The sequence below is a fragment of the Taeniopygia guttata genome, chromosome 7 (assembly GCF_048771995.1).
Source record: "Taeniopygia guttata chromosome 7, bTaeGut7.mat, whole genome shotgun sequence".
NCBI lineage: Eukaryota > Metazoa > Chordata > Aves > Passeriformes > Estrildidae > Taeniopygia > Taeniopygia guttata.
In genome coordinates, this window is record NC_133032.1 from 17,598,354 (window position 1) to 17,611,030 (window position 12,677).

The 12,677-nt window shown below is 37.4% G+C and overlaps 1 protein-coding gene across 4 annotated transcripts in view; it reads right to left on the minus strand.

The window, feature by feature from the left end:
• Positions 1 to 213: 213 nt before the first annotated feature.
• The window catches only part of LNPK (lunapark, ER junction formation factor), a 51,090-nt gene continuing 38,626 nt past the window's right edge, over positions 214 to 12,677 (minus strand). For 3 of the 4 annotated variants that reach the window (XM_030277526.4, XM_072932276.1, XM_030277525.4), the window contains exon 13: positions 8,641 to 9,576. In XM_030277526.4, coding sequence (XP_030133386.4) covers positions 9,386 to 9,576 — 191 coding nt within the window. In that variant the 3' untranslated portion in view covers positions 8,641 to 9,385. Of the gene's footprint in view, positions 3,050 to 8,640; positions 9,577 to 12,677 lie in introns of those variants that run through there. The other variant, XR_003961320.4, reaches the window with a different exon arrangement.

Below are 12,677 nucleotides of genomic sequence, written 5' to 3' on the forward strand. Positions count from 1 at the left end.
CAACAAGAAACAGAACAAAAACACATTTGCACGTTGTCCCCAGGTAGCACCTGCCTTGTGGCTTTGCAAAACAGTTTGTATGGTCAAGAGCTTGCTTAGGAGTAAGTTATATGGTGATCTAATAAATTCATTTTGATTTTACTCCCTGGGGACGAACAACACCACAATAGCTACTTGCTAGAAAATAGTGAGCAAAAGAAAGACACCTTTGCATTGCATTAGAAAAGCTTTTATGTTTATCATCTATAACAAGTGCACACATACAGCAAGTGAGCAACCTTCAGGCAGGAATTAAAAGACAAAGCCAGCCTAGCAAAAGCACCCCTCTGCTCATGGTAGGTTTGGAAGGGAGTGCCTCCTTTCAGTCCCTGTTCCACAGCAGCCACTGGGGACAGCTGCTCCTGTGACCCAGAATGGCTAAATGGTTTTGGGGGCTAGGGGTTTACATTTTTGACAGCTTAAAGGAAACCTTTCCAAAAGGTGTTGCTTTCACCTCAATATAAACAAAATAAGCACTTTCCCAGCTCCTGAATTAAAGTTCAGTGCCTAACTCTGGCACACCAACACCACTCAGTGCTTGGCTGCTGATGAGGCAGGTATTTTACAATGAAGTTCTACTTCACATTATCCCTTTGAGCTTAGGTTGTGACAGACAACACTGACAGAGTCACCATTCAATGGTCACTCAATTGCTTGCTCAGAATGACACAATAATTTTTTTTTCCGATTCTTAGTTCACAGAACAGAAACCACACCTGCTATCAGTCCTCTCAAGGCCTTATGCTCTTTGGCAAGGAGTACTGATTTGTGTTTTTATAGCACGACCAGGTAGTGGTTGTGCACCATCATTATCCAAATAATTTATAACAAGTGAGAAAGAGCATCTGGAAATAAACCAAATGCATCTTCATCTGCTCAGGAAAAAGATGAAACATTGCTGGGGCACCTAAAAACAGCCTCTTAAATCAGTATGTGATGCACATCTGAGATGCTCTGATGTTCTGAAAGGCACTTAGAAACATGTAAACTTGCATTAGTACCACACACATAACCAACTCATGAGTATTATCATGGGAGCAACATGAATACAGTGACATGTCAACTGTCTGCAGGATCAGGCTTTGGCCATAAATTAGAATATGAAATTTAGATTACATTAGAACACAACAAAAATGTTTAAAGAAACTCTTTCAGAGAAAAAAAGTACTATAAAAGTCAATGGCACCAGATTCCTTTCTACCACTAAAGCAATGTTAATTTAAAAGCAGAGACCCATTTGAAAACATTTATCTGTAAATCAGAAAGTCCCCAGAGATTAATTTCTTCACTTATGCTTTTTGCAAAAAATATTTAACTTAAAGGCATTCCTTTTTTCCTGAAATAATTGCATGCAAGATGAGAACTAAAACACAATCTGAAGTGTAGTAAAGGTAATTGCTGCACTTACTGCTTGTGTCATGTTGATGTATTACTACGTATCAAAGGTCACAGTTCTGTACTCATACATTATCAAATTTGAAAGAGCAATATTCGAATCTGACCAACCTTTAAACTACCCCGAATCTGTGTGAAAATGGATGCAGGTTAACTTGGATTTAAAAAAACAAAAAATGAACCTATGTTTCGGAAGCTGAGGGGTCAATCAAGCCAGGCTGACAGGGTTACGTGTCACTTCTGTGCATCTAATACCCTCTTAGATTATCAGTGAGGTGCAGTACACTGATCACAAGCTAAAGCAGCTGTGCTAATGAAAATGAAACAGTCTGAAAAAATTAGGTAATACAGGCTTGTGACACAGGGCAGTACCTTGTGGACAATAATGGAGGAATAAGGACATAAATCACCATTTAGATACAATAAAACCTGCAATACCCACGCTGAAATGTCTATGGAATCGTGGACCAAAGTCAGCACCTTCACAACTCCACAATTCTCTCTGAAGCTGCCACATATATTCAATCCTGAGTCAAGGCAGGTTTTCCCTGCCTCTACTTCAGCACACACAAAATTTTGCAGTCCTGTGCCAGGCTGACCTTTGAGGGTGGAGAGCTGGCTGCTCATGCCATGAGCCAGGAGTTCTCACAATTGGCTGCAGCACAGACAAATGGGTCTTATCAGAAACTACTCAACCTTGAAAAACTTTCTTCTCCTACATATGCCAGTCCAACTGGGGGGCAGGGACTGCACTAAAGAGGCAGGGGCCCCCTCATCCTTGTTTGGTAACATATGGGGGCCTCATACGTCCTATGTTACAAAACTCAAGTTGATTAAGTACAGCCAGCACAGAAGGAACTATTAAACAGAATTATCACCTCAAATCATCAATTAAGCTCAGGTAAATAAATAGCTTTTTCGTGATCCGTTTTTTCCTCAAGAAGTTACATACATAGCAAAACCAGCATATATTCAAATAACCAGCTACGCAATTTAATTTCATTTGCTTTAAAATTTGGTAAACCAGTGAATTTCAAAAGGGGAGCACAAGTTAAAATATTTTCTCTATTACAAGCAGAAAAGCTAAGACAGTAGACTTCCTGACATTTCAGGAAGTCTATTAGAGCCTAAGAATTCACACTAATTAATGTTTTTGCCATTGATTTTAATGGAATTTCAAGTGCAGGTGATGTATAGTCAAGGCTACATCTAGGATTAAAATGATTAAAGATAATATTTCTGATTAAAGATAATATTTATAGTATATAAACACACATACCCTTTACTAATGCAACAAGGCTACTACAACAACAGCATCTATAAATATACAGGAACTCCTGTTTAAATAAAAGTTTAATATACAAAAAATGCAAGTACAAACATTCCTAAAGAAATAACAACTTTCACATTTCCTTTAACACATCATCCAAAACAGTTTTCTTAAAATGGATTTTCTTGATGGTTTTGTAAATGGTTTTTGAGTGCTGAACAAGTCAGAATTAAGTTTCGTCAACTGAGCAGAACTCCTTGAAGTGATGCAAGGAATTAGAGGGCAGACCACTTGAGAAGAGCTGGAAGGTCTTTGTTGCTTGAGTTTTCTACAAATCCAGCTTCTCTATTTTCATTGCAGCAGCAAAATGGAGAGAGAAAGAGAAAGAATGATTATTTCAATATAAGTTTACAAATTTAGAGATGACTTTGAATTTACAAATTGAACACCCAAAATTGCCAGCTCTCCAGTATATGCACCCCTTGTTTTCTCCTTTATCTGATTATCTCGGGATTTTGCTGCATGTATTCCTTTCTAGCAGTTGCAATCTCCCTTTTGCAAATTATTTTTGTCACACAATAAAAGGAGAATACATGATTTCACAGTGGCAAAGGGTTATGAAGCCCTCCTGAAAAACATTAGTAATTATTCACTGAAAATCCTAGCAGTACAATGCTGGGTACATACAGTGGCAGCTTTGAAATAGATTTATTCCCACAGTGACTACTATGAGAAGTAACCAGTATTACAAGAATTGGTCAAGACATCCCCTTCTACCCAAAAATTTAAGTCATGATCAAATTGATTTTATGCAACATTTAAAGTTATATTATGATACAGTGCTTTAGATTTTTACTGTTGCAAAGTTAAATAATCTATTGAGAATCTTTCAAGTGTTTGCTTTAATCTCAAAACCCCATGGTTTGGGAACGAATTATTGTATAATCAATACATTTCATTTTAAAGCCCTTCTCACTATCCTGCCTATCACATACCTCTCTAGGTCTTATTCTTCACAGAGTCACAGAATCGTTATTCTTTCAGAGAAAAGATTGAATGTGACCTGACAAGACCCCAGAGAGGCCCACAAATCAAAAGCAATGGTGAAGTCAAATTCCTTGAGACTCGTGATCTTAAGGGACAACTCAATTTTATTTTTTTAGATGCTGAGGGGTAGCAGTTCCCATTGTTAAACACCATTGGAACTTACTCTATTTGTAGTGTAAACAAATGTCTAGTAAAAACCCAAGGCTAAGAAATTCCCATCTACTCAGGGATGCCATTCTTTTCCTACAAACACCAAGAATCCAAAGCAGGAAGCACACTGAACTTCAGACTACCAGACAATCTCAACTAGGACACATTTCTGATGGAAGTTTACAGTTTGTCCTGACAGAGGTGCATGACCACACACCAGGATCTGGAGCCAACAACCCCACCAGCTGTAATTCCTTGCTTTCATCACCTTCCACAAACCTGAGAGATTTGAACTCCACCTAAAGACCACACCATGGAAGAGAGGAGCACTGCCAAAGACCAGTAATCACTTCACATATATTTTCCTGCCAGTGAATTAAAACTTCCCCACAACCACCAAAAATCTGTCACCCATATACTGCCATTAACTACATACTTAAGCACTTATCAGAAATCACATGCCATCAATCAAACAAATCCACTGGTCATGGCGAAATCTTTTATTGCCCTCTCATTTTAAATCTAATCCCTCCTGCAAGGCTACTTGCCCAAATGATTAGGAACTTTCTTTATTCTAGTCTTTATTCCTGGAAAACTTACTCTCCCCTCCTAATGTCTGGATGTATCTGCAGCCTTTTCTTAAATTAGCCTGTATCACTGATAAGTCTTCTGTACTAGTGCAGTGAGTCTCCTTCAGAGGCTCACTACACCAGAAATCTGGACAGGGCTGCATTTTACCAATTCTAGAAGGGAACTGAAACATGACATGCTGACATCTGAGGCATTAACTTTCAACCATGTGATTGGACAGGAAAGGATTTCTTAAGAGAGATTAGGAGAAAAAGAAAACAAACTAAACCAAAACAAGTCTGTAAGACATGGAAGGAAATGAAGGCCTACAGATTTTGCTTGAGAACACTCAGGGAACTGGTCAAATGATTATTTGCCAAAGACACAAAATGAATCTTCAAGGTTACCGTTCTAGTGCAAAATTCACAGACAGGACATCCCTTACCCCACAAACAGTTTTCCTCATTGTAGAATACTTAACAAAATCTCACACCAGAAGCAGAATAAATAAGAAGCAGCAGCTTATTTAAAATTTTCTTTACATCCAGTACTCTTGTACTGAATGTGTTTAGACTTTACAAAAATTAAAGATTTTTTAAGTTTTTAACAGCAGACTTAGTTATTGAATAATGAAAGTTTCCTCTAGCCTACTCACTCCTTCAGCACCACAAAACCACAATGTTGCCAAGTTCAGAACCATGTACCAACAGAGAAGTGTTTCTCCTAGCCTTTGAAGGTTAAAAAACTTTTTAAGTCTCTCATAATAGCTAGACAGCTTTTTTTCTAGCAAGTTATTGTCATATGCTTATTCTGGAACAAAATTCTCCAATAAGATTCCTTGTCAATTCCATCCTTATTATTTCCGACATAGGAACATGATAATAACGTGAGTTATGTACTGCCATGTGGTAACAGCTAAATCCTACTACGTTTTCTGAAAAAGTCTCTTCAAGCTCATCTTTTTTATCTCTTAAGTTTTGCTTCTTAAAGAAAAAAAAAAAAAAATTATCCCTTCTCTCCCCCAACTGTTTTACTCCATCATTAAATCCTTCCATTGGCTTCTACTCATGCAACACATGGGGTTCAATCTTCTTAGCTTCAAGGCAACCATAACCACCCTTAGTTACTTGCTTTTGATTATCTCTAAACCATTCCTAAACCATTTTTGCATTACCTTCATTTTCCATTCCTTGGGAGCTTCTCTTTCCTGCACGGAGGCTAAACAGATTTCTTGAGAAATCGCCATACCAAGATTCCACTTAATGTTTTAATTCAAAATATCCAAGGGCAATCAACTGTGTTCTCATTTAGAAGAGTTATTAGAATTTTAAATAGTATTGCCTTTTTAAACTCACTTCTAAAGTAAAATGTAAATTTGACCACCTAATTTCAATTTATTTTGAACTAGAACACTCATTTGTCTTTTGTGGCAGAGTTTTTACACAGCCAAGATAACTCCTCCCCAATTTATAAACTCTAAGTGAATAAAGGACATTTTTACAGTTATTCAAAATATTCCAGAGTCAATAAAAACACTACATCAACAAGCTTGCTTAGTATTACATCACTACCCCACTCAATTTTGCTTTTCATCCTGGCCGCAGAAAGAAAAGGGGACTCCTATGCCATCATACAAGTCTAGTTCTGTGAAAAATCTCGGTACTTCTAAAAAAATTGAAGTTTGAGTACATGAGAAGTCAGAAGACAATAAAATGTGGAACCACAGTATTTCTCTAATTTTTGTCCTCTACTTTCTTCCATTTCCTCATTCTCAAGAGTGAAACTGCAACTGGATTAAAAATAACAATTGCTGTAATTTTTTTTCTCTACATACTCCTACATCCAAGGTTATTTCGGTGTTACTAAGACATGACTAAGTGTGGTTACTGCTGCTCATTTACAGGTATTTTTGGATTCAATTCCTGTTGGACAGGTGCCTTTTACTATTGCCACAGTTACAGTACACAAGAAGCAACTGCTGCAGAAACAGAATCCTCTTCCCATATTTGTATCAGGACTGGGGCAACCACACTTGGCAGGAGTAACATGTGAATGCTTACTGTAAAATGAGAAAAGCTCAGTCCGTAACAGTCATATATATCATCATGAGCCTAAATTCACCCACAGATTAACCCTGTGCCCTCATTTACTAGGACTGCTTTAAAACCCTGAAAACCCTGAAGAATTAGAAAGTTTAAAATAGATTTTTCTCTACCAAAATTCTAGGACATCCTTAACAACCTTCCAGCCTTCTCATGCAGTTAATGAAAAAGACTGCTCATACTTTTTTTTTTAAGTATGAAAGTCTTTCAGCACAATTCTATCATGCACTTAAAACAGACCTAAATCTTCCTGCGCTCAAAAGTTGTAGGTATTTTTAGTCGTAGGTATTTATGTGAAAACAAAGCAGTTTTCATATTCTAAAAAGTATTTGTTTTCACATCTGGTTGGATGTCTCTACTTGATATATTTGATATATTCAGCGATATATTAAACAAAAAAGTACCAATCACTCCTGCGTAAAGTTGCTCATGTCACATTTAAGAATCCGTGGAGAAACAATCCCCCACACCCCCTGCAAATATTAAGTCTCCTTTTTCAAAAAAAAGTTAATATTCCAAAAATCCTAAGAAACATCAGTTTCTTTGGCAAAAGCAGGACATGTGAAAATATACATGTCCCTGGGTAGGTCCAGTATCAAGTTTTCTCAGCCAATTCTAGAGATATTATATGCATTACAGCTCAGCCACTGCTTGTCATGGAGAGGACCTGAAATTACTCTACAAAAGACCAGAAATTTCAGATGCACAGGAAGTAATATCTGTGCCTAGAGTAACCTTAAGTTTTGAACTGACAGTAATTCATGCCTTCATCTCCCATATGACAGATCAGGATATAAAATTTTACTTCTTTTTAGCACTTATAATGTAAGTACATCAAACAATTTACCATACTGAATTACTCACATGGTCTGTGGGTTTTTTTTCCTCTCCAAAGAAATAAGCCTTTAAGCAGATAAATCAGTGAGGCACAAAATGCAGTGTAGAGATTAGCAACGTACAAAAAACTAAGTAAGCTTTACCATCTTTCAGGCAAAATTGTTTCCATTTAAAATAAATTCTGTAATCTAAAATATATTCTCTAAAAGTGTTAAAAAACTTATTTCCCTTATCACTTCGTACCTTGTACTCTTCTCATACTGTAAGACACGTCCTGAAAAGGGACTGTTTTCTTTGTATTCCCAACTAAGACACATAAAATGCTTTTTTGCTAATTATTAACATAAGCATAGGCCTATGAGTACTCCTTTAATCACATGCCTACATTCTGTCTATTAAGACTACTAATTAAAATATCCGTTGCAATTAATATGGTGAAACAAAAAAAATTCCTCCTTAATCTAAATACAGACCACACTTGTTTCTGACTGAAGCAATGCTGAGCTTCTAAACTATCCCCAAAGAATCAGAAAATAAAGCATGTAGCTGAGAAAAAAAATTAATCATTGTTATTAATGTAATAATTATGTCTTGTATAAAGGCATGGATACTAAGGTCACATTGAGAAACATGCTTTTCTTGTAGAGGACTCTCAAACTACTAAGATTAAGTGGTTTTATTGTCTTTACAGTGTAAAAACATTTCCCTTTGGAACAAAGACATTAGATTAAAAGTGGTTTTGAAATTTGCCTCTCCCTGTAGGGAGGTACACAACACAAATAAAACTTTTATCGTAAATATTACTAAATCAACCTTATTTCTAAAAAAATCTGATTTAGGTACCTCACAGATACCAGAAAACCTCTAAACCAGGAACCCAGCTGTTACATTTAACAGGAAATGTGTAACAAGTGTCCTTAGCTTAAAAAGAAATGCAATAAAAGAAATTACATTTTCAGTAATCCAGCAGCAAATATTCATTGCAATTGTAACATTAAATAGTATCAACAAGCTTTAGGTACAGTTAGAAAAGCCTTTTGGCAAATGCACGTGCACCTCACCCTTTTCAGCAGCGATCTATTTCTACTCTATCAAAGCCACCTTAGCTACAGAGAGACATGGCTCCTTTCAAGGTGGCACATTCCTTCTGAACTTGCACAAAGTAACTGTAGAATAGTGCATACAGCAGAACATGAATTCTCTTCAATTTTAGGAATCACAAAGCAAGTATTGCTGCTAGATGTCTTTATTTTCCTTTAACAAAATACACAAAGGCACAAAATTCACTTATATCTTGTCATTATAGTACAGGTATAAATAGTGCTTTGTATTCAAGTACAATCAAGTGCAGAGACTTCTTATATTTTATGTAAACACAAAACAGTTTTGCAAGTAGGTGCCTCTGGTTCATCTGCAACGCAAACACCAAAGGAGATGCCATTTATCCAAGTGCCATTTAAATGAATTCTGTCAAGAAGTTAGACAATGAATATTAACACCACTGCATTGACACTTCCATATGCTTAAGTCAAATGTCAGATGACACTTTAGCTTGTAAACATCTGTGTATTAAACATGTACTCAATCCATTTTAACAGCATTAAAAAGCATCTTAAGCTCACTAGACCAAACTTACTAGGTCAATTGCCATTAGTAATTGCTCTTAATGTGTGACAGCTAAAGAGATGTCAAATTGTAAGTCACCCTTAGAAAAGCTTGTACTTTGAAGGTTTTAGATATACAAACTGAACAAGAGCTACAACTGTTAGAGTTCAACCAACTACATATTCTATGGGCTAACTTAAAGAGACATGCTTAATTTACAATACCCATTTCTACACATAGCTTTGACACACTGTTGCAGTTGAGGCCCAAGCAAGATTTTTAAGTTGTACCATTAAAAAAAGCTCACCTGAATAGTAACAACAGGCATGAACAAAGCTAAAAACTAGCTACAGAAGGCACTTGAAGTATTTTATTCTGCTTTTATTAAAGATTCTTCACTTTGTTCTGCTGAACCAGACTCTGAAATAGCCTCTTCAGTTGTTGAAATGTTTTCTGCTTCTTTTTCAACTTCTTCAGCTAGCTTATCATTTAGATGCTCAGAACTTGGCGCTTTATCATCTGTGTCATTTGCCTCAACAGGCTCGGCCACATCTTCAGGTTCTGTAAAAAGAAAAATGACAAAATAGCCATTTCCAAAAATTAAGAGGCAGCTAATATTCTTAAAAAGCAAATTGAACATTCTGCTTGTGACCAGTAACTGCACGATGTCCTCAACCCGTATAAACTTTGATTTTTCTAAGATGGTCACAGGTAAAACAATTAAAATTTAAGGAAAAAAAATACTGTGGAAAAGAGCTTAGCTCCCACTAAGAAAATACTGTGTATTACTTGCATATGTTCATCCTCAACAGAAGCTTTCTAAGCTTGTTTACTAACGAGAGATGCTAAAAACATATTATGGCAATTCAGTTTCCTTGTCTTTGGTAATGTCAATTTCACCAACTGTTTACTTTTTTTTTTAATAAGGGTTCAACCTGTACACAAACTAAAACATTCTTCTTGATGGAAACTACTTTAATCATAAGGAGTCTGATAATCAGGGGGAAAAACCCAAACAAATATATCAAACCAGCCTATGAAAATTATTACATATTCTGTCTTCTCAGGGGTAGTGTAGGAAGGTTGCACAGGAGTGAGTATACTTACTGTTTATCCAGGGTGGGAGTATCTTTGATAACAAACATATTTTTAAGATCCAAAAGATTTAGTTCAATAAATGCCTTCTAAAGAAGGCCTCTAAAGAAGTAAATACTAGTTTCACAACAGGACTTCAGTAGCATATGAGAAGTCAGTCATATTTTGAAGTAAGCATAAGCACTGAAAAACTGAACGCAGAGTTGCCTTAAATGACACAAAGTTACTGTAGAATGGTATTGCTGATGGCAGTTGATTTATTGACTAGTATTACTCAATACTATACAGTACTAATGCATACTGTGAAGGGGAATAGTGTGCAAAATTGATGCAAAATTACAGCTCAAAAATGTTGGCTTTATCAAATGTTTCTAACTTCATAGAGTGGTTTGTGTTAGAAGCGACCTTAAAGATCAATCTAATTCCAGCCTTCCCCTAGAGCAGGTTGCTCAAAGTCCCATCCAATTGGGCCTTGAAAACTTCCAGGGATGGAACAGCCACAATTTCTCTGGGTAGCTTGTTATAGTGTCTCATCCCTATTCACAAGGAAAAATTTCTTCCCAATACCTAATCTAAACCTACTCCTTCAGTTCCTATCCATTCTGCCCTGCCCTATCACTATATGGCCTTGGATAATGTCCCTCCAGCTTTCTTGAGGCCCCTCTGGATCCTGGAAGGCACTCTGGTCTCCCCAAAGCCTTCTGTTCTCCAAGCTGTACAGCTCCAACCCTCTCAGCCTGTCATCACAGAACAGGTGCTCCAGCCCTCTGACCCTGTTTGTGGCCCTCCTCCAGACTTGTTCCCAAAGGAGAATAGTGTGTCCTTCTTATGCCAGGGGCCTGTCGTGGCTTAACTCAGCCTGCAACTGGGTTGCAGACCAGACACTTGCTTACTCCCCACCCTCCCTCCTGCCATCCTGGTAGGATGGAGAAGAGAATCACAATAAAAGTTAAACCCCTAGGTTAAAATCAGAACAGCCTAATAATTCAACATATTAAGATAGCAATGACTACAACAAAAATAATTGTATCTAAGCATCTAAGCAGGGTGGGGGAAGAAGAAAAAAAAATAAATTAAACATATCTGATGCCAAATATAATGGCAGGACATGATTGGCTTTCTGGGCTGCAATCACACATTGCCAGGTCATGCTGAGATTCTTGCCAACCAATATCCTCACAGGCTTCTCCTCAGAGCTGCTCTCAATTCATTCTCTGCTCAGCGTATCCTTGGGATTGCCTTGATCCAGATGCAGGACCTCAGACAGGGCCTTGCTGAACTTTATGAGGTTGACAGTCCCACCTCTCAAGCCCCTTTTGGATGGAATCCCTGCCCTGCACCACACAGCTCAGCATCATCAGCAAACCTGCTGAAGGTGTGCTCAAGCCCACTGTCCATGTTCCTTACAAAGATATCAAGCAGCGGTGGTCCCAATACCAACCTCTCAGGAAAAGTGTCAGTCAAATGCCACATGTTCATGTTGATCAAAACATGTTGGCTAAAAGTCTGAAAGTAATCAGACTGCTTCAGGCTGATAGAGAATTCAAGCAGAGTTGAAAGTTTTAGAACCATTGCTCTGGATTCTTGGGCCCATGACTGAGTAGAAGAGCTGTTGCACACCCCTGTCCAGCAGCCCTTGTACAAATGCCAGCTGTCTTCAAAAACTTAAGACCCCTCTTTCCACACAAACCTACCTGGCTAGTTCCAGGCTTTATTTCAGACTGCTCAGAGCAGCCAGCTTCTCCATCTTTTTCTAAAAGTCTTGACTTGATCTTTCATTTAGCAAGTCTGTAGCTGACTCATCTGATTCTTTCCCTGCTCTCTCAAACACAGGCTGCTCAACACCTGCCCTCACTTCTTGTTACAAAATTTTTCAACCCTCCTATTTCTGCCCAAGCAAATGAATGTCCCCATTTACTTTTCAGGCCATCCCACTCTCTCCTCCTGCTCCTTAATTTCCATCTTGATCCCATCTCTGTCTGTGCTCAATCTTTATCTCCCAACTGTCAGTTTTCTTTCTGTCTCATGTCTGCATTTTTTCTTCAGCCTCAAATTCTATGAATAACTTTGTGCATTTTCCTGCTCCAATCCCTCCACACTTGAGTTACACTCCTTTATTGCTGGTCTTCAGTCTAGAGTAAAAGAAAGAGACTGTTTGCTCAGTCTGATCACAAAGATGCCAAGCATTTATAACATCTTTGATGTAAAACCCAGGAATAATCACAGCCACCAGCAAAAGCTTCTAATGGAAAGGAGAAAACCTGAAGAAATGCATATTCTAACTATATTGAAAGGAACACAAAGGTGCTTTCATTTTTATATTCTACTAAAAGTTATGGAGACACTGCTTATTTAAACAAAGATTGTCAGGTATTTTATAACTTTTCCTTTCACGTGTTCTTGGGTAAACTAATTCAAACTCTTGAAACTCTTCAGAATATATAGTAGCACAAATTAACATGGAAAATTTTGGTATTGTAATTCAGTCTGAGAAAGTTACAAGAAACTAAAGAGTAGGTCCCTTAAATGAGTAGCCAGGGCATTCAGAGTAAGTGATGGTAACTCCA